At 45.0% G+C, this 22270-nt stretch overlaps 1 protein-coding gene across 4 annotated transcripts; it reads left to right on the forward strand.

The window, feature by feature from the left end:
• Positions 1 to 11746: 11746 nt before the first annotated feature.
• On the forward strand, positions 11747 to 18822 carry LOC147962544 (putative disease resistance protein RGA3). 4 transcript variants are annotated; one of them, XM_087535905.1, is made up of 11 exons: positions 11747 to 15622; positions 15799 to 15911; positions 16033 to 16162; positions 16271 to 16380; positions 16471 to 16597; positions 16686 to 16762; positions 16868 to 17085; positions 17173 to 17322; positions 17749 to 17857; positions 17949 to 18027; positions 18146 to 18822. In XM_087535905.1, exon 1 carries the CDS (start codon positions 11818 to 11820, stop codon positions 15610 to 15612), a length of 3795 nt encoding a protein of 1264 aa, XP_087392031.1. In that variant the 5' UTR covers positions 11747 to 11817; the 3' UTR covers positions 15613 to 15622; positions 15799 to 15911; positions 16033 to 16162; positions 16271 to 16380; positions 16471 to 16597; positions 16686 to 16762; positions 16868 to 17085; positions 17173 to 17322; positions 17749 to 17857; positions 17949 to 18027; positions 18146 to 18822. The 4 variants fall into 4 exon arrangements, with proteins under 4 accessions (XP_087392031.1, XP_087392030.1, XP_087392033.1 ...); XM_087535904.1 differs by having other exon boundaries at positions 16471 to 16762; XM_087535907.1 differs by having other exon boundaries at positions 16471 to 16762; positions 16868 to 17080.
• Positions 18823 to 22270: the final 3448 nt, after the last annotated feature.

A 22270-nucleotide genomic window follows, 5' to 3' on the forward strand; every position in this document is an offset into this window, starting at 1 on the left:
CTCATATATGCTTTTTTCAAGGAATTGTTTACCTTGTGGACCAACCTATGGTTGAATACAGTGGCGAATCCAGGACGAAAATGAAGGGTGGGCTCAAAGTTAATGTGAAAAAAACAAAACATTTGTTTGAAGAAGAAAACTCCGTGTCGTAATTCCTTTCTCCAAATGTTGAGATTTTCCCATATCACTACTGGAAACATGTAGTATTTAATAGATTTTTCTGATATTTTTTAAAATATATTAATTTTGGAATAAAATTTTGAATCTGCTTAGCTAAATAGCCATAATTTCCTAGTCCATTTGTCAACGTTCCGAGAATACTACTAGAAAATGTAGTATTTACTGCACTGTTTGAACCAAAATTTGTATCGGCTTAGAGCATCTTCAGTCGGACTAGGCAAATTAGGGCCCACAAATGCACACGGATGCGTCCGCGGGCACTGATCGTTCAGTCCTCATATTTCATCGTCCACATCCACTTACCTCATATCCGATCCTATACCCATACTAAACCATGCAACTCCTCGTTGGTGTCGAGGTTGGAGTCGGAGCGGCTGCCGGAGCTCGACATGGTCGCCGGAGTCGTCGGACTAGATCAAATCGAAGAAATCGGGGAGAGAAAGAAGAGACAGAGCGAGAGCAGAGTGATGTAGGGTTATATTTGTGGGGACGGAGTGGGCTCGTGGTGTGCTGGGCTGACGTGGCAGACGCGCTCGTGCCGTCCCATATCCATCCTATATTTGGGTTGGATATGAGGGGCGCCAGACGGCCCAGGCGTTTGAGGCCTGTTTGGATCAAAATTTCATTATCGGTCAGTGACCGGACCGTCCGCCCAGGCGTTTGAGGCGGATTTGAGGCGCCCGGTTGTAAATGCTCTTAGCTAAATAACCATAATCTCCTAGTCCATTTGTCCAAATGTGCTCAAAATTTTCCATGATACTATTGAAAACATGTATTGTAGTTTTTAGTGTATTGTTTTTGGATTTTTTGAAACGAGTCTAGCCATCTTTTGTGAAAAAATGGACTGCACTTCTGTTCGCTCAGGGAGAGATATGCTCTACTGCTACTGTTCGCAATGGCCCTATGGGCATTTAGCAGTTGGGCTGTTGCCCTATTGGGCTGCTGGGCTTAGATGAAGTGTAGTAGAAAAAATAAAATGCTTTTTTGAGGGTAGGCTAGAGTCTGTTTAAGCCTAGCTAGTGGACTCGCCACCGGTTGGATAGTTAGAGGGACAGTGGTATCCCACCCACCAAGGTTGAAGTCCTGTTGCTCGCATTATTCCTGAATTTATTTCAGAATTTCCGGCTATGCGATTTCAGTGGGAAGAGACGTTCCCGTCGACGACGAGGCACCTACGGTGACTTCGTAAATTTCAAGATGATATACAGGCTTAGAATCTCGAAAGTGCTCATAGGGGTAGGGTGTGCGTGTGTGCATTCATAAGGGTGAATGTATGCGTGTATGTATGAGCGCTTGCGTCTGTATTGTGTTAAAAAAAGAATTAACCTAAAGTCAATCAAGTTGCACGTCAAGATGTTGCATCGATCCCTAGGGCGACTCGCCAAATGGTACGACCCGCTGATGACGCACCAGCTGTGCACAGTCGTCGTGAACGTCGCCTTCTCCGCAGTCACAGCCAGGATAGGCGCCCAACACCTGCCGTCGTCCATGCGGCTTCACGGGGATGTGTTACGGCCACAGCTGTCCTCTGGCATGCTCAGCCGCATATTAGAGATGGCGGCGTCCAGCTAGCCCGTGGAGGTCAGCCATCGTCGGCCACCCGACATTAGCGTCCATGATGGACATGCGGTGGCGCGTCATGTTGTTGGCCGGCCTCAACGAGCCGATGTCCCGCGTGCTGCACGACTTCGCGCGGGAGGCCTTGGCGGACTTCCTCAGGCACAATGTCTCGGACTTCTTTCCTGCGCTCGCGGCTACCATCGTCCAGCGCGTCCAGCGTGGCTTTACCACACACCAGGCGGCCTCTATGGCGTGTGCCGCACTTACAACAACAAACGTCGGTGCCCTCAACGGCCCTCAACTTTTCGGTCACGGTTTCTAAATTATACTGCTTCATAATCTATATCCTATATATACTTAAAAAGTTCATCCCACTATTAGATTTATCTTCACATGCAGACTGTCCGCGTCATCAACCAGCCATGTCAGCTGTGCTCCATCCATTCAGCCACGAGACATGCAGCCTATCCAGCTTAAAGAGTAAAATGCACTGGTGGTCATTAAACTTGTCACATACGCTCATTTTGGTCACTGTACTTAAGAATACGGTCAATACGGTCACTATATACGTGATGAGGTGATTATACGGTCACTGTCAGATCGTACAGCTCTGTATTCTATTTATTTGACCGGTCAAACAATGCACATGACGCCATGTCAGCTCATTTTCTCTATTGTTTATGCGGGTCCCACCTGTCTGTGGGTGGTGGGCGAAAAGTAGAAGGAAAATAAAATTTTGTACCCATTCAGATTTGAACGTGGCAGTAGGATAACCAGGTGCACTATCTCGCCTAGTGTCGATTGGAGGAAGTAAACCTTTTATATCGTACAACCATTCGCGTGATAGCCATTGGAATTTTTCCTTTTGCATGGGAGCCATTGGACTCTACGGCCGGTCGAGGTGGCCGCTGGCACCGTCCCGTACACGGCCGACTCTTCCTCGCCGGGCGCAAGGCGACCATGCGTGTGGGCGGCGCCGGCAGTGGCGTCGGGCGAGGTGCCGGCTGTCTTGGAGGTGGACGTGCTTTGGACAACGACGCCATGCATGGGGACACGGGCGTGCATGCAGCAGCCGGCCAGGCTATGGCGAACGACGACGCAGAGGTAAACGCAACAGCCAGCCAGGCTGCGACTGTCAGACATCATGGATGTGCACACGGACGTGAAGGTGGATGCGCACGCGCACGTCGTGGACGCTGAACTAAACGGAGCAGCCGGCCATGCTCCGGCTTAGGTTCCTGCCAGCTCCTTGGGGCGGCATGGTTAAGATTTCTCGTCGTGTGTATGCAATAGCAATATTTGGTGTCAGGTTCTTTAGATCAATTCAATGATTCAATGACGAAGACTGCGGCTCCGAAAGCGATGGTCCTCAGGGGCACGTTCACGTAGACTTCTCGGTTGTCATCGACGAGGCCAGGCGGCTTCGGTATGGGAGCGTCGATAACGGCGCGTCTGCGGCTCGTACTAGCGGCAGCAATGATCCTTTGATGGTTCATGGACCTCGACGTAATTTTTATTATATTTGAGGTTCTTTGTACTTCTAGTGAATTTTTATAATTGTTCTGATACTTTTTGGAAGAAAAAAACTTATAAATTAAGTATGCATGATCTGCTAGATAGTTAATATCCTTGATTGATCCTTCTCCCTTAATTATCTCTGTCCAGTAGCGTGCTTGCTTGTGACTGTTGCAGCAAGCGTCACCGTTAACGAGGGCGGATCCAGCGGACTTGCGACGCAACTTCCTGCTAGATGCCGTCCATCCTCAGTTCAGTATTATCTAGTGCAAAGCAACGGTAAAGATAGAACCAAAATTCGATTTTATCTTTTTGTCACGAACTTCACCCCATCACATGTATCGATGCTACCTTGTACATGTCTAACGCATGCGTGCACCTTGATTGGAGTTTTTTGTTTCTTTTTTGTTTTGCTACCTTGTACCTTCATGTTCATGTCTAACGCAGAGAGCATCTTTTATCATACGCACACATTGTCGATCCCATCTTCAAGCTCATCTGTTCCTGCATGGCACGGCTTCTCAAATTGTAGAAAGGTCTTGTGACTCCTTTTTTTATCTTTTCTTTCTAATAACACGACAGATCACAGTCTAAATAGTTTGGGACATTGGTATTGGTCTTTACAGTCTAATGGTAGAAAGGTATTGCATAATTAGCAAGTAAAGAATAACCAACACATCTATTCAATTATCAATAAACACACAAACTTGCAAAAGGTACAACTATGTTCGCAAAATCCTTATAATGAAAACTATCACCACATTTGGTTTCAATTTTTCTTTGGACAAATCAAATAATATATTCTCAACATTTAAATTCATAAAATCCTAGCCCGCGCATCGAGCGAGCCGCTTTGCTAGTTGACTAATAGGAAATATGTGTGTGGATTTACAGTGCACCGGAACCTTGATTTGTAGTTACATTGTTGTTAGAAGCTGACCTAGTGCCAAAATTTGGATATGCTCATCTGCGCTAGACAGGAAGTAGGAAATGGAACCATCACTACTACAATTTCCTTCAGTCGATGCATACCACCCACTTACTCTGTTCTTCTTTCTTAAAAATAAAATCATGATTTTTTTTTCATATCTTGCAAGCTTCATCCATGTTCACATTGATTTTCGCCCGCCCTCCTCGCCCGGAGTGCCTGCTTTTGTATACTACGTCTCGGCTCGTACTTCAGTTCTAAATCTGGATTAGTTTAATAAAGTGGTAACTAGAAAACATCACCATTGCATGCATGGACAAAAGGCAAAAGCGACAAGAAATTGAAAAGAAATGGTGCAACACACGAGACATGGCTGGACACGAATCTTTTGTAATTAGCAAATTATCTAGTTAATGGATCAGGACAAGCGCAAGTTGTGCCTCGGTGCACTCATCGCAAGAAAATGGTCAAAGAAGTAGCAGACCAATATGCACAATCAACAAACTAAAAGCAAATAGGTATGTACAATCAGCCTAGTAGTTTGGTTGCTTGTGACTGTTGGAGCAAGTTACCGTTAACGAGGACGGATTGAGCAGACTTGCAGCGCAACTTCCTGCTGGATGCCTCCCATGCATCCTTGGTTCAACATTGCCTAGTGCAAAGCAATGGTAAGATAGGATCAAACGCAGGTCATGTCCTCTTGTCACGAACCTCACCCCACCACCCTCACCGTCCATCACATGTATCGATGCTATGGTGGTCCAGTGCTGCCCATGTATTGATGTTATAGTTTCCGTTTTTGCTTTGCTACCTCGTACTTTCATGTTTATGTCTAACGTGGAGAGCATTTTCTAGCAGAATGCATGTATCGTGGATCTCATCTGAAAGCTCATGCATGGTTGGCACAAAGGATATGCAGTTGGAGTTTCTTTATCTTTCTAACATAACCGATTCGCTGTCTATATAGTTTATGACATTGGCATGGCCTTTAAAGTAATTCTTCAGCCATATATTCATTTTAGACTCACACACCGGGTATATCAATGGCGTGATAGTCCTTGCACGGAACGTATGCGATGGAGTATGGCATGGGCCATAGTGCAACTTCCCAAGTGGTCCGCTACTATCGACGAGGCATGAGTTTCACCTCTTGATTCCAGTGGTTTTTCTATTCATGTGTTTTAAATAATTGAATCATTATTTAGTAAAAGTATCCAAATATCCTTTTCGTAAAAGCATTCAAATCATTTTACTAAGTTTAATTTTACTATGGAGGCTTATTATTGATTCCTCGTATTGCATCAAGAAATAGAAATATCATATGAAAAACACAATTATTTTCCACTAAATCATTTATAGGAGTACACGATTGAATGACAAATCAGAGCCCCGTTCCTCACGCCATGGCCGGTGCGGCACCTCGACCTGCGGTTCCGGTTCTCGTTCGTCATCGATCTGCGGTTGTGCTCGCGTGCAGATGAGACAAGCAACGGTGGGTCGCAGCAATTTCCTTCCATCGAGTCAATGCAGGTCACTCTGTTAATCTTTTCTTAAAAATGCTGCACCTTTTCTCCCGTGCTTAGTTGGTTTCACATGGTCTCCTCTGATGTTTATGTCAAGCTTAATGGATATGCCTTTCGGTTTGTGCTGGAGGAGGGTGATTTTGTTCCGGATGATGACTTTATTCCTCGGATTTGGGAAAACCATGATGATGGGCATGATGATGGTGCTAACCGGGATGAGGATATGCCAGATAGGGATGCTAGCAAGCGAGCAAAAAAGGTCCAAATGAATGGTGGTAATACGACGTGTGGAGCTCAATCTGTCTCCACTGTTGTTCCCATGCAGACTACTTATTTGGGCTTTGAACATGCTATAGTGCCACCACAAGTCAATGTTCTGCATAATCCTGTGCAAGATGTTGCAGCTACAGTTGATGTTTCGGCTACATTTCTTGTGCCAACCGCGTCTGCTCAAGCATTGGCAACATCCAACGTTCCTACAGCCCAGGGAGCTACACACATGCATGTGCAGGTAGAGACCATGCAGCCACAAGACGTGCATGATGTGGCCGCTGCTACAGGGCGGTCAGCGGGTGCATGCACACCCAGAAACCCACAAGCGGTTGTCCCGTCTCAGGTGCATCAGCCGGCAGACCTTGAGCAGGCGACGCTCGGGCAGTCAGCCATGGACGCGGGCGCAACGCATGTTTTGCATGCTCCCGCTTCTGCTCCCGTACAAGTGCAAGGCATGGTGACGGGGTCTGCGACACCTTCCTCAGTTCGCGCTCCGGTCGCTATAGTTCCTCTCAGTCCACCGGCGGCTCGTTCGGGTCCTTCTGCCACGACACCCATTGCGATTGATTTGGTGGGACCGGCAGCACGTTCTTCTTCACCGACCTCTGGGACAAGGGTGATTCCGCAGCCTTCACCGATGGCCCACTCGGCAACACCGGAGGGTACTATGTCTGGAGGATTGGCTTCGCCCCTTCGACGTAGTAATCGCCACCCAGTCTCGGCGGATGGTTCTTCTCCGACAGATGAGCATGCACTAGCGAAGGCAATGCGCCGCCAGGCCTCGAGGAATTTGGACTCCACGCCAGGTACCTCTTCCGTTAAATCATTTCTTTCTTTTTCGGATACTCGCATTAATAACAGCTTATATAACGTGGGGGTCTCTATGGGAAAGAATGATAATGATATTAATCTGTCGGTTGGGGTACTTAAACATATGGAGATCGACCGTTTAAAGGTTTCTCCGAAGTGTAATACCACCATTCCTGACCCAGAAACCGAGGACGATGATGAAGCGGATGCCAAATATGATGGTCCGCTAATCTCCCACTTGGTTGGTGAGGTTACCGAGGTTGTATTGGATGACGCAAGACCTGGGTCAATGTTATGTGACTTCACAGCGTCTTCGCGGAAATCTAAATCACATGCCTCTAAAAAGAAACAAAAGCAGCCCAAGAAGGCGAAGAGTTCCACACCAATCCGAGTTTCCACATGAGAGGCATGTTTTGGAATAGCAGAGGTCTCTCGGACTTGGCTAAACATAAACGCATAGGTGATTGTGTACGGGAACATGGTTTGGATTTTGTGGCAATTTCCGAGGCTGGTAAGTGTGACTTTCGCCCGCATGTCCTCGATCACCTATCAGGTGGTTTCGACTACACATGGCATAGTCTACCAGCTCGTGGAAGGTCTGGAGGAATCCTTCTTGGGATACTGACAACAGTCATGGACTTGTTAGCCTTTTCGATCGGTGAATTTCATATAAAATTTCACCTAAGAAACAGAGCTGATAATTTTACATGGACTCTTGTCGCGGTCTATGGGGCTGCCCAAGATGAGCATAAGTCCGCTTTCCTTCGGGAATTGGTAAATCTGCTAAGGATAACCCGCATCCAATGCTTATTGGAGGGGACTTTAGTATCCTTAGGTATCAGGAAGAGAAAAATAATGACCGTTTTGACACTCATTGGCCTTTTCTATTCAATGCTGTCATAGACAGTTTGGATCTTCGGGAGGCTAGTATGTCAGGACGGCAGTTCACTTGGGCTAATAACCGACATGTGCCGACATACGAGAAACTTGATAGGGTACTCATGGATACCAAATGGGAATTAAAATTTCCTCTGGTAACCGTGCGAGCCCTAGAGCGTATTGAGGCTTTATCGGATCATGCACCCATCATTCTGGATTCTAATTCTACGAACCCAGCTACCCGACGCCCTTTCAAATTTGAATTGGGATGGATGCATAGGGATGGATTTGTAGACATGATCAAGAATATTTGGGAGAGGCCCGCTGTTGCTCGTACACATATTCAGAGATGGAACTTTAAAATAAGGGCCATGAGGCAACACCTCTCTGGATGGGCAAAACATACCAACGGGATTTATAAAAAAGAAAAACAACGGCTCTCTACCATTATTGATGACCTCGACAAAATTGCAGAGACGCGCATCTTATCTCAACAAGAGATTGAATTAAAAAATCAATCTAATGAGAAGATTGCCCGTCTTCTGCGAGAAGAGGAGATCAAATACTACCAGAGATCCAAAGCCGATTTCATTTTGATGGGTGATAGTAATATAAGATACTTCCAATTGGTCGCTAATGGGCGGCATAGGAAGAAATGTATTTATAGTCTCCAACAAGATGAGGGGCGGATCGAAGGTCAAGAGGAGCTCAAAAATTATATCACCAAATACTACAAATCTCTGTTCGGAGCGCCGGCTGAAGGGAATTTCACCCTCGACGAGACCCGAACAGATGACATTCCACAAGTCACGGCAGAAGAAAACGATATTCTGACGGCACCATTCTCGGAAGAGGAGGTGAAAGCTGCGGTGTTCCAAATGGAACATAACAAAGCTCTAGGCCCAGATGGTTTCCCCGCAGAATTCTATCAGAATTTCTGGGATATCATCAAGGATGACCTTATGGAGTTGTTCAATTGTCTTCATGCCGACCGACTTGAGCTATTTAGGCTTAATTTTGGCGAGATTGTCTTGTGGCCAAAGATTAAGGAGGCTGAACGGATCCAGCAGTTCAGACCCATATGCCTCCTTAATGTCAGCTTCAAGATTTTCACCAAAGTGGCTACGAATCGGCTTAACTCGGTAGCTAACAATGTTGTCCGACCATCTCAAACGGCTTTCATGCAAGGAAGGAATATACTTGATGGCGTAGTAATCCTGCATGAAACCGTCCACGAGATGCATCGGAAAAACCTAAGTGGAGTAGTATTCAAAATTGACTTTGAAAAAGCCTATGACAAGGTCAAATGGTCTTTTCTCCAACAGGCCCTAAGGATGAAAGGTTTCTCTGAAAAATGGTGCAAGTGGATCCAAAATTTTGTAACTGGAGGTAGTGTGGCCATCAAAGTCAATGATGATGTAGGTCATTACTTCCAGACAAAAAAAGGACTACGGCAGGGTGACTCCATGTCCCCAATGTTATTTAACATTGTGGCTGACATGTTGGCTATTCTGATTGAGCGCGCCAAGCAGGACGGGCAAATTGCTGGGGTAGTGCCACACCTTGTGGATGGTGGCCTCTCTATTCTGCAATATGCTGATGACACAATACTTTTTATGGAACATGACCTGGACAAGGCTCGAAACATGAAACTCCTGTTGTCAGCGTTTGAGCAAATGTCAGGTCTTAAAATTAACTTCCATAAAAGCGAAGTGTTCTGCTTTGGAGAAGCCATGGAGGCAGCGGCCGATTACGCGGACCTGTTTGGTTGCGCACTTGGCCAATTCCCGATCAAATATCTGGGAATACCTAGTCATTATCGACGTCTCACCATTGCGGAGTGGAAGCATGTAGAGGAGCGGCTGGAGAAACGGTTGAGCAATTGGAAAGGCAAGTTGCTCTCAGTTGGAGGACGACTGGTTTTGATAAACTCTGTCCTCACAAATATGGTTCTCTATATGCTTTCTTTCTTCCAACTCCCAAAAGGGGTCTTGCAAAGATTGGACTATTTTAGGTCTAGATTCTTTTGGCAAGGAGATGGTGAAAAGAAAAAATACCGGCTGACCAAATGGAGCGTGGTTTGTAGGCCGAAAGACCAAGGTGGCCTTGGAATTCATGACCTGCAGGTCAAGAATGAGGCCCTACTTAGTAAATGGTTGTTCAAACTTCTTACTGAGGATGGTGGTTGTCAAACCATGCTGCGCAACAAGTATCTAGGCCAAAAGGCGGTGTCTCAGGCATATTGGAAACCTGGCGACTCACACTTTTGGGCTGGCCTAATGGCAGCAAAGAAACAACTCTTTCGCTTTGGGTCTTCCGCGATAAAGGACGGGTCAGAGATTCGTTTCTGGGAAGACATCTGGCTAGGCAATGCCAGTCTCCGAGAACAATATCCAGCCTTGTACAACATTGCTCGCGATAAGAACAATACTATTGCGCAGGTGCTCAGCTCATCCCCGCCGAATATTTCATTCAGGCGGGATTTGGTTGGCGCCCGACTTATGTCATGGCATAATCTGTTATCCCGTCTGGATCTGATTAACCTGACACAAGGGCGTGATGTGTTTCGCTGGAACCTTACTACATCAGGGTCTTTCACGGTAGACTCTATGTATCGTGCGCTCACGCATTCTGAGGTACCGGAGAGCAATAACAAGAAAATCTGGAAGGCAAAGATTCCACTAAAAGTTAAAATATTCATGTGGTATCTTCGTAGAGGTGTTGTGCTAACCAAAGACAACCTTGCACGACGCAACTCGCCAGGAAGTAAGAAGTGTTGTTTTTGTACTCTTGACGAGACAATCAAACACCTTTTTTTTCAATGCAAGTTTGCGCGTTCTACGTGGTCATTCATCCAAATAGCGTCAAATTTGTATCCGCTCACAAGTGTTGCCAATATTTTTGGTCATTGGTTGGATGGTATTTCAAATAGATTCAAAACGCTAATAAGGGTGGGAGCGTACGCCTTACTATGGTCGCTTTGGCTATGTAGAAACGATTTGGTTTTTAATGACAAAAATGCTTCTCCTTTGCAGGTTATTTTTCGTTGTACGCACTCGCTTCGTATGTGGTCTATGCTACAACGTGCGGAGTACCTACCGCTATTCAAGGCGGTGTGTACGCGATTGGAGCAGGTGGCTATGGAGGTTTTTACCCAACATGGGTGGCAGCATAATCTCTGGATCGGTCCACCAACCGTTTCGACATAGGCATAGTGTCAGTCTATAGGACTCTACTGTTGCCGAATTGTCGGGTTTTTTTTCTTGTCAGCTTTTTTTTTTGTTTGGCTGTGTGCATCCTAGTTATGCAGAGGCCGGGTGGTACTCTAAGTGCTTTGTATCGCTTGATGCTACATTTTGAGATAATAAAAACGCCCTTTATCAAAAAAGTTGGTTTCACATGGACTGTCGTCCCCCTCGCGTTCCTGATTCATTTGTATACTGCCTTGGCTGGTGCTTCAGTTTTAGATCTAGCTAGCTTAGTACTAGTACAAACTTCACTACTGTAATTATGAGTTAACTGAAGAGGATGACAAGAGCAGGAGTACAGAGAGCATCCTCTTTGCAAACAAGACTAGTGGAAAATGGCATAGTCTAGACGTGGATCATGCTCTGTGTGTCCAGACACTAAACAGGAACTACAACTCAAAACCATTGCATAGCCCCATTCCTCATGCCATGACAGGCACCTCGAGCTGTGGCTCCCCATCCCGTTCATCATCGATCGCCTCACATGCACGCGCGCGTGCAGATGAAACAAGGCATTAGCAACGGTCGGTCGCAGCGATTTCCATCGAGTCAATGCAGCTGGTCACTCTGCTCTTCTTCCTTAAAAATTCTGCACCTCTTTGTCCCGTGCTTTGTTGCTTTCACATGGACTGTCTTCTTCCTCGGGTTCCTGATTGATTTTCTTATGCTGGCCTGGCTCGTGCTTCAAGTTCAGATCTAGGTCTCTTTAGTAGCACAAAACTTTACTACATAGTTATTGCTAACTGGAGAGGATTAGCCGCTCTGTGCCTACATATCTGTTCTATAAAAGGGTCCATCCATCAACCCACCAGGGACACACATCCGAACAGCAATACCACCAACCACCTATACATACCACCAACCACCATACTTAAACTTGCCTGCTGGGGCGCCGGAGGAGATGGAGGCGGCGATTGGCGCGGCGAACGGGCTCATTGGCAGCGTGCTCAGTCTGCTGTCCAATGAGCTCGTGGAGGCGTTTGTTGCCAGCTCCCAGCTCGGCCTCAACTACACGGAGATGAAACGTGATCTCTTGTTCACGCAAGGGCTACTGCAAGAGGCCCAGGCGAGGGGCAAGGGTGTGAGCGACAACAACGGCCTGCGGGTGTTGCTGCAGGAGCTCAGCGCCAAAGCCGATGAAGCTGAGGACGCGCTGGATGAGCTCCACTACTTCATCATCCAGGACCAGCTCGACGGCACCCACTATGCGGTGCCGGACCTGGGTGATGACCTCCGTGGCCATGCTCGCCACGGTCGACATGCCCTTCGCTACACTGTCGGTAACTGTCTTGCATGCTTTTCTTGTTCGCACATGAAAGACCATGATGATGGTGTTGCTGCTGCTGTCATTGCTGATAATCCACCCAATGCAATACTGAACCCTGACAGTGATGGTAATGATGGTCCAGTTGTTAAGTTGTCTTTCGGCAGAGTTGCCATGTCCAAAAAAATCAAGTCGGTGATAGAGGAAATAAAATTCCTGTGTGATCGTGTCTCCAAGTTGCTCCAGCTAATCCCACCACATAGCACCACCACAACAGTCACCCAAAGACACCGTATCACAGGGTCGACCATTGTCCAAGATACATTGTATGGGAGGAGAGCTATTTTTGGTAAAACTGTAGATGATATCCTCACTACTGCCACAGAGCAGTGTGAACCCCTTTCTGTTCTTCCTATAGTTGGTCCAGGGGGTATTGGAAAGACAACTTTCACCCAACACCTGTATAATGATAAGAGGATAAAAGAACACTTTGCTGTTAGGGTTTGGGTATGTGTATCTACTGACTTCGATGAGCTTAGACTCAGCCAGCAGATCCTTAGCAGCATAGAAGGAAGCAACTCTCCAAATAAGACAACAAGCTTAGATCAGCTCCAAATATCCATAGCAGAGAAACTCAAGTCTAAAAGGTTTTTAATTGTCCTTGATGATATATGGGAATGCAGTAGTGAGGGATGGAAAAAATTGTTAGCTCCATTCATGAAGGGGGAAGCCAAGGGTAACATGGTTCTTGTCACAACTAGATTTCCAACAAAGGCTGAAATGGTGAAAACAACCAACCCTATAGCACTGCAAGGTCTAGAATTTGATGAATTCTTCACGTTCTTTAAAGCATTAATATTTGAGGGAAACAAACTTGATTATTGCCAGGAAGAATTTGATGATATAGCAAGAGATATTGCAAATAAATTGAAAGGTTCACCGCTAGCAGCCAAAACAGTTGGTCGGTTACTAAGGAAGGAATTTTCTCGAGAACATTGGACCGGAGTTCTTAACAACAATGAGTGGCAAAAGCAAAAAAATAGTGATGACATTATGCCATCGTTGCGGATTAGCTATGATCACCTTCCTTTTCATCTAAAAAAATGCTTTTCATATTTTGCCTTGTTCCCTGAAGATTATCAGTTTAGGAATTTAGTTATTACATATTTTTGGATTGCTCTAGGGGTCATAGAAAAAGATGAGAATTATATTGAAGAATTTGTAGAGAATGGTTTTCTTGTTAAGGTAGTGGATCATAACAAGGAACCATACTATGTAATTCATGATTTATTACATGAACTGTCTCGAAGTGTTTCATCACCAGAGTGCCTCAACATATGTAGTTCAGGTTTTAGAGTTGGTGACATCCCACAAACTGTTCGACACTTATCCATCACAATAGAAGGTAGGTATGAAGGGAATTTTAGTGTAGAAATGATTAAATTGAGAAGCAAGATAGACATGGCCAATTTGCGGGCTTTGATGATTTTTGGAGGATATGGAGTCACAATAGATGGTATTTTGAAAGATATTTGTAAAGAAGTAGAGGGTCTCCGTGTCCTACTTATAAGAGTGGGGTTCAAAGAACCTTTGCCACTCAATTTTTCAAAACTTATCCACCTCCGGTACCTAAAACTTTTGCACCCAAATTCAGACTATTGGCTAATTGCTAGTACACTATCCAGATTCTATCACTTGAAATATTTATACTTTTTTGATCTTCATTCGAACTTACCTAAAGATATTAACCGTCTTATCAACTTACGTCATTTTGGTGTTGGTGGTTACCACCATGCCCGAGTTCCCGGTGTCGGAAAGATGAAATGCTTACAGGAGCTCAAAGAATTCAGCGTTAGAAAAGAGAGTGTTGGGTTTGAACTGAGGGAGTTGGGGGAACTAAATGAGCTTGGAGGAGAACTCACTATATATGGTCTTGAGAAGGTGGCAACCATGGAAGAGGCTAAAGAAGCCAAGCTTGTGTGTAAAAGAGATTTGAAAAAGCTTGGGTTAGTTTGTGGTACGGAACTCCAACATAGTGATGTTCTTGATGCTCTTCAGCCACACCCTAATCTTGAAGCACTTGAAATTAGAAATCATGGTGGTACAATTGGCCCTAGTTGGTTGTGTGGTGACATTAGCATCAAAATGTTGGGGTCTCTCCACCTAGAGGATGTGTCTTGGGGCACCCATCCACCTTTTGGGCAGCTATTGCATCTCACGTCACTCACATTGATCAGCATTTCCGTACTTCGTGAGATCAGACCTTGCTTGGGTGGTGTTACGGACAAAAGCTTTGTGAATTTGAAGAATATTGTTCTTGACAGATTACCTGAATTTGTTGAGTGGGTTGGGGGGGCTAATGCCCAATCTTTTTCAAGACTTGAATGCATCAGCTGCAAAGATTGTCCCAAACTCTGTGTTGTGCCCTTTCTGGAGTGCTCTGTCTCTTATGCCAATCTGTCAAAGTTTGTTGTTCATGATTGCCCAAAGTTGTCTCTGCCCGCCATGCCTCACACTCCCACACTGACATCTTGTCTTGTGAGAGTTGGTTCCACAGAGCTGTCTTATGATGGTGAGGGCTTGTTTATTGATGGGTATAGCGGTGAGCTGGCCTGGGATAACATGCGTGAAGTAGATCTATATTTCAGCAGATGCAACATCACGTGGCATGGACTGCAGGACTTCATGTGGCTCCAGCAACTTATAGTAAAAGACTGTGGCAACTTCTTTAAGTGGCCCACTGAAGCAACTCACACCATCAAGCCTTTCCCTGCTTCCCTCAAAGTCCTTGAGATCCACGGGGAGTCAGGCATGCAGTCAATGGCTCTGCTCTCAGACCTCACTTGTCTCAAATCTCTAGCTTTGCTGGACTGTGAGAATTTAACAATGGATGGATTTAATCCTCTCATCACGGTAAACCTCAACTCTTTGTTTGTGTATAACAGAGGAAATTGTCTTAGCCGCTCTATATTAGCAGATCTGTTGTCGGAATTGGTGGTAGCAAGGACCAACCTATCATTGCCCGCGGTCTCCTTCCAATTGAAATATCTTACCGTGGATTGCATCTCAGCGGTGCTTGTTGCTCCCATCTGCAGCCTCCTCGCCACTACCCTTCGGAATTTACACTTCAGGTATGATCAGCGGGCAGAAGGCTTCACGGGAGAGGAAGATGGAGCTCTTCAGCTCCTCACCTCCCTCCGTTACCTCACATTTGCGGATTGCCCGAATCTGCCATGCCTTCCTCAAGTGTTACACAACCTTCCTTCTCTTTGCAACCTAGAGGTCAATCATTGTCTTCAAATCCGATCTCTGCCCAAGGGGGGCTTCCGCACTTCGCTAAGTGTAAGCGTAACGGGTTGCAGTCGCGAGCTAAATGAGCAACTCCGGAAATTAAAGGGAACAAACCCAGATGCTAATGTGTGCATTCACTAGCCCGGCCAAGGTACGTCACTAGTAACATGCGAGCCCTTCTTGTTTTCTGCTAATTTGTACTCCCTCCGTTCCGATTTACTCGTCGTGGTTTTAGTTCAAATTTGAACTAAAACCACGACGAGTAAATCGGAACGGAGGGAGTAGTATGAAGATTATCCTAACCTTCACGGTTTGGAAATATTTCAGGTCTCAGATCCTAGATCGAGCTAGGTTGTGTGCATTGCTTGTTTGGAGTATTGGGGAAATATATATCAAAGAAGTTTTAGACGATATAACATTGCTTTTAATGTACTATATGGGTAAGCACCACACCTTCTTTGCTCCATTGTTTGGTGGCATAATGCAATCATATATGTTTCCTTACCCTTTTCTGAATATCTCAATGCTAAAACGCCTACTATTTTGTGCGGTATTGGACAGGCACATATTTTTTCAAGCTCTTTGTTGGTTCGGAGTACAATCAACTGCCAACTGCATCTTGTGCAGATTGCGCAGTTTGCATATATGGTGAAGTTTCACTTGCATCCTTCAGAGTTTCAGTCTCTGCTTGGTAGGTTGATTTACGACGAGCTCAAAGTAATATCTAAGCATCTATATTACGTTAGTGCCCTTACATTGCTAATTATCTCACCTTATATTCATTAATTTCATTCTGCAGAACCATTACAGTGAACTGTCATTTTTCCTGTTGGAATTCGGACAAAAGAAGAATATGCCGTAATGTCCTGAAGGAGCTGCCCAGTTCTGCATCGGCCATCCATTACAAAGGTTAGTTTGGCCGTTCTATCACTTCTTTTAGAAAGGGAAAAAAAGATCCATACTATAGCACCGGTTTTTTCCATACATGTGTGGCATCAGCGACCAGATTATCTGTTCATAAGTCCATGCTACCCCTGACCGCCCACTAGACTCAGTCTCAAGTCTCAAGCTTCAGAGCTTCAGTTCAGGTTTAGCAGGTTCGCCTGTTGGCTGTTGACCAACGAAAGTAATGACTGAGAAATTATATCCATGAATCCCATTACCTTGTTTATCGTCTTTTATTTAGTCTTACACTCGTTACTTGGATTCTCCAGACCAATTACAATAAACAGTGGATTTAGAAGTTGGCATTAATGCAGGGCTCGGTTGATCATAATCGACCATTTCAGAGGTAGTTGATTAGTTCCTGAGGTGTGGTGGTGATTCATTACGCGTTTAAACAAGTTACTACATTACATATTTTCGGTGCTGATTCGTTTCATGTAATTGGTGGCAGCATCACCGTGCAGCCGTGTGTCAACCTTCTTTTGACGGAACCTCGTCAGAGGGTGGGGAGCTCCTGCATTGCATTAAGAAGAAGGGAATTGGTCCAGTTCATAAGGGAAACCAGACCCAAACACCGTACATATCACAGTTAATCAAGGAAAACCGGTGAAGACCACACACATCCAACTAACGTTTCAGCTCAAATTTTGCCCAGCGAATTAAAGTAAGGTCTGAGCCAACTATATCCATGATGAGGAATTCCATGACCTCGTTCATCATTTTTTGGGTCTTAGATTCGTTATTCTATTTCTGCAGAACAGGTTGCAGCCAACGGTGAATACAAAAGTCGGTATTCAGAAGCTAAGTTGGTTGTTACATTCAAATAGCAAAAGTAATTAACCTGCAAAGAGCCTCTGCCTTGATGTCTAGATGGAGAGCTGCGCACGTGCATTCACCATTTCAAAGGTAATTCCTTATTTGTTGCTTCATTCCGGCGTGTGCATATGTCGGTCATTAGTCAATCCATCTGCCGGCCGGCTAATTCCTTATTTGTTGTTCAATTCCGGCATGCTTCTGTGTTTTACACCTACCTTCCTTGCCCATGCAGTTCTGGCAGCCCTTAGATTACATTGTATGTATTGTGGTACTGGTATTTGAAATTGGAGCACTGCAGTTTGCTTGCATTGCATGGTAAAATTTGAAGACACGATCTGGGGATAGCTGATTGATTGACCTAGACGTGAATGCCTGTTTGTTTCTGCTATACATGAATGTTCCTTTCTTTTAACTTGTTCCATTCTTGTTGGTTTAAATAAAGAATGTTTGATTGGCCTTTTTGTCTGAACATATCTGGATGCTAATAAAAACATGTTTCGTGCAACACTGGAACAGGTTGATTATGGTACCACCAACGGCCAGTTACACTATGTGCATACTTTGAAGATTGCTTTACTTTGACGTTTCACTTCCATCCGGCGGAGTTTCAGTACAACTTTGGCAGGTTCACCTGCTGACCGAATCTAATTGATAATAAACTGAACATTCATATTCGGGAGTTTCCGAGTCTTACATTCATTACTCGGTTCATGCAGTGCACAACAATTTGACAATGAATTGACAAGTTGGCATTCAGAAGTTAATTGCCTGCAGAGAGCCTCTGTCGTTCCAAAGGTAAGTAATTACATCAAGAGGTGGTGATTCAGTGCGTGTTTAGTGAAGTCACATTACATCTTGTCATTGTGACATGATGATTTTCTGGTACTGAGCATGTTGCGTCATCATCGTGCAGGTTTCAACTCCTTTTGATGAAGCCAGACGCTTGGCTCCTCTGTCTTATTTCCCACAGGACCGCCGTCTCTTTCCAGACTCCACCACTGCCTGCTCTGGTCAGACCTTGGCACTGCCGCCACGTCCTGATCTAGCTTGCTGCCACCACCGGTGAGCTGAGCTCCCCACCACACCATCTTTCTCCACCTCCCCTCTTAGTCCTTGTGAAAATATACACAGTTTTGAGCAGCATCTAGGAATTAGTTAGGCTCTCAAGCGTGCATCGTGTCGTGCATGCATACAAATCACACCTTTGATCACCAACACAAATCATGTTGGATCTCTCCGCTCTCTAAGAAATGCCACTTTACACTCCCTCCTTCCTTCCTGCCCCCACTGCTCATCTTGTTCGTCGACGGGAGCAAGCAGGATGGACAGAATTCAGCGCACCACAGATGACGATGACGATGCGACCTCGGAAAATGATGCATGCTTTTCTGTAGTGTTGATCAGTACAACAATTCTTCCCTAGTGTAAACTTACTCAAAAGCAAAGAACCTGAGAAAGAAAAGGCTCAAGTGTTGTAACAAACTGCTGCTTCAGTGTGGACGGCTAGCTGTGACATCCTAGCTAGCTAGATTTTTGAATCGACGAACCTGGAGCATCGTTTGCTCTTCAGATATGTACGTAGTGATTAGTGTTAAGCAGCACAGTTTGAATAAATTGTCCATTCTTCCAGCATATTCTGTTGCTTTGTTTTCGTATCAGAACGTGTGTTGCAAATGTTTCTTATTCATTGATCACTCCATTGATGCTGCAGCCGACCATATGGTGTCACCGATGTAGGCAAGCTTGAAATAGAGTCGAAGAAAAGGACGGCACAAAGATATATCATGAAATTATTCTTTTAGAAGTAAAAAAAAAAGGAAGGAAGTAATTATTTGAAACACACTAGTCCTGGCCGGGCTGGGCCATACACACCCAGATACTATCACAATAATAATCCCTTCCAGGCCCATCTGCCCTCGCTGCTATCCTGCTGTCGGTGGGACGCGACGGCAAGGCCCGCGACGGCGATCTCCTCGTCGTCGTCGGCGGCGACAGCACGCCTCAAACTCGACTGGAGACTGCGCGCCGTTCCCCCCGGTAACTCACCTGCATCCCCTGCCCCGCTTCCTGTGTAGGCTAGCGTCCGCCCGCACCAGTCGGCGCGCCGTCACGACGCTCGCCGGCTCCGGCCATTCTTTCTCCGACGCTCGCGTGAAGCGAACCCACGCTGTAATAGTCCTGAATGAGGCTTCATCATCATCGTGTTTCTACGCACTGAGGGTGGTGTTTGGTAGAATGCGTAAGCAATATTTTCTTTCCTTTTCGTAGCTACCAGCCGTGGACTCCAGCCACCACATTCCCCTTGGCTAGCTGCATGATTTAACGGGTCAATCATTGAATTAATCTGCTAATTCTTCAATCGATCTTTTTTTTTAAAGGTGGGCTCCCCGGCCTCTGCATCAGAACGATGCATACGGCCACATTTATAAAAAAAAGGTTCACTTACAGTCTTGAAACAAAAAGAGAGGCTAGCTCACAAAGAGCCTCAACGCCAAAAACAAAAACAAAAGGCCCTAGAGCCACAACCGGCTGGCAAAACAAAAATAGGTAAACTAATCGTTTATCATATTACATGACCGTCATCCAAACTGGTTGAAGATATCCCGCGCTACCATCTCCCACCGGACAGATCCAGCACTAGTAGAAAATGGGGCTTTGGTCCAGGCCGGGTTAGCCCATTAGTCCCGGTTCAATCCAGAACCGGTACTAATGGGGGCATTAGTCCCGGTTCGTGAGCCCAGGGGGCCGGCCAGGCCACGTGGGCCATTTGTTCCGGTTCGTCTGGACCTTTTAGTCCCGGTTCGTGCCATGAACCGGGACTAAAGGGTGCGATGCCCATTAGTACCGGTTGGTGGCACCAACCGGTACTAAAGGTTAGACCTTTAGTCCCGGTTCGAGCCACGAACCGGTACTAATGGGGTTTGAGGCATTAGTACCGGTTCATGGCACGAACCGGTACTAAAGGTCCCTCCCATTTTCAAACTCTACCCCCCCCCCCCCCCCCCCGGATCGCTTTTTCAGTTTTAAAAAGAATAAAAGAAAATGATGAAAATATCAAAAAAATAAAAGAAAATAAGTTTCCCATGTGATATGTGGTCTAGTTGTTGGGAAAATTTACAAATATGAATTTCGACTTTATTTGCAAAATCTCTCTAGAATTTAGTAAAATGGGCATAACTTTTGCATACGAACTCGGATGAAAAAGTTTTTTATATGAAAAATCATCTACTCGAAAAGTTACATCCGAATTTAACCGAGGAAACCTCGTTAAACATTTTCAAAATCCTCAAAAACCTAACAGAAAAAAAGTTACGGGGCTTTTAAGATCTGGAGGCAAAAAAATTCAAAAAATCATGAAGTATTATGGTCAAACTACTTATTCAAGAGGTATTAGTGTTACTAAATAATTATTCAAGAATATTAGTGTTACTAAATAATTATTTCAGTTTTTGAATTTTGGTCAAATCTGGTCAAACTATGGTCAAACTGTGGTCAAACAATGGTCAAACTAATTACTCAAGAAATATTAGTGTTACTAAATAATAATTGTTTTTTAAAACAATAGTTTCAAACTCAAATAGTGAAATGTGTCACTTCATGCTCAAGCAAAATTTCTGAGGGTTAATAGGATTGGCATCTTACTATTGTCAGGAAAACAACAAGTGCAGACTTGGAAACGAGGGAGAATAGAACCCGGAAGTTAAGCGTGCTCAGGCTGGGGGAGTGGGAGGATGGGTGACCGTTTGAGAAGTTAGATGATTTGGAATGATGAGGGGTGACTAGAGATTAGAGGATAAATTGAGGGGTGGTGATTAGAGATTAGAGGTTAAAATAATTCAGAAATTTGAAAATAAAAAAATTTCAAATTTTTTTTTTAAAAAAATCATAAAATTTCCTTTAGTCCCGGTTGGTTGGTGTGTTACCAACCGGGACTAAAGGTGGAGCTCCACGTGGCCACGGCCTTTAGTCCCGGTTCGTGTAAGAACCGGAACTAAAGGGGAGAGGCATTAGACTAAAGGGCCTTACCAACCGGGACAGAAGCCCCTCTTTGTACTAGTGCAGTAACCAAACGCTCCCTGGCCTCCGTCGGAGTGAGTAAGGACCACATACGGATCAACGATGTAGCTCGGAATAAAACCTGCAAAAAATGAATATTTTGTTGTTCTGTTAAGCCAAATCATTTCTGCAGTTCCAAATTGCCCACAAAAACGCACATACTCCTACACGAATGTGTCTAGCTGTATCGGACTCTATCCCAACAAGCCACGTTCCAAATAACGTACTGACCGAATTCGGAGGAGTAATGTTAAAGGCAATTTGCACAGTGCGCCACAAAACTCTCGCCAATGGGCAATCAAAGAATAGATGTTTAATGGTCTCGTCCCGATCACAGAAACTACACCTAGTAGATCCTGTCCAATTGCGCTTAACCAAGTTGTCCTTTGTTAAAATGACTTGTTTATGTACGAACCACATAAACACTTTAATCTTCAAAGGAACTTTTACTTTCCAAATATGTTTGGAACTAGGAATGACACTAGAGTTAATGACATCGATATACATCGACTTAACCGTAAATTCTCCAGACCTAGTAAGTTTCCAACGCAACTGATCGGGCTGATGAGCTAGCTGAACCTCCATCAGTCTACTCACCAAATGAAGCCATGCTTCCCACCTGTCACCAACAAGCACCCTCCGAAACTGAATATTAAGGGGGATGGACTGCATAATCGTTGCAACCAGCGCATCACGTCGTTAAACAATACAATACAGGGACGGATACTGGATCGCCAATGACGTATCACCAAGCCAAGTATCCTCCCAGAAACGGGTATTGTTGCCATTACCAACAATAAACTTTGTTCTATTAAAGAAGGCTGACTTAACTCTCATAAGCCCCTTCCAAAATGGCGAATCAGTTGGTCTCACTGTCACCTGTGACAAATTCTTGGACTGCAGATACTTGTTACGGAGAATCTGCGCCCACGTTGCGTCAGTCTCAACTGATAACTTATACAGCCACTTACTGAGAAGGTAT

The sequence above is a fragment of the Triticum urartu genome, chromosome 7A, assembly GCF_056163025.1.
Source record: "Triticum urartu cultivar PI428250 chromosome 7A, HENAU_Tu73, whole genome shotgun sequence".
In the NCBI taxonomy this organism is placed as follows: Eukaryota; Viridiplantae; Streptophyta; class Magnoliopsida; order Poales; family Poaceae; genus Triticum; species Triticum urartu.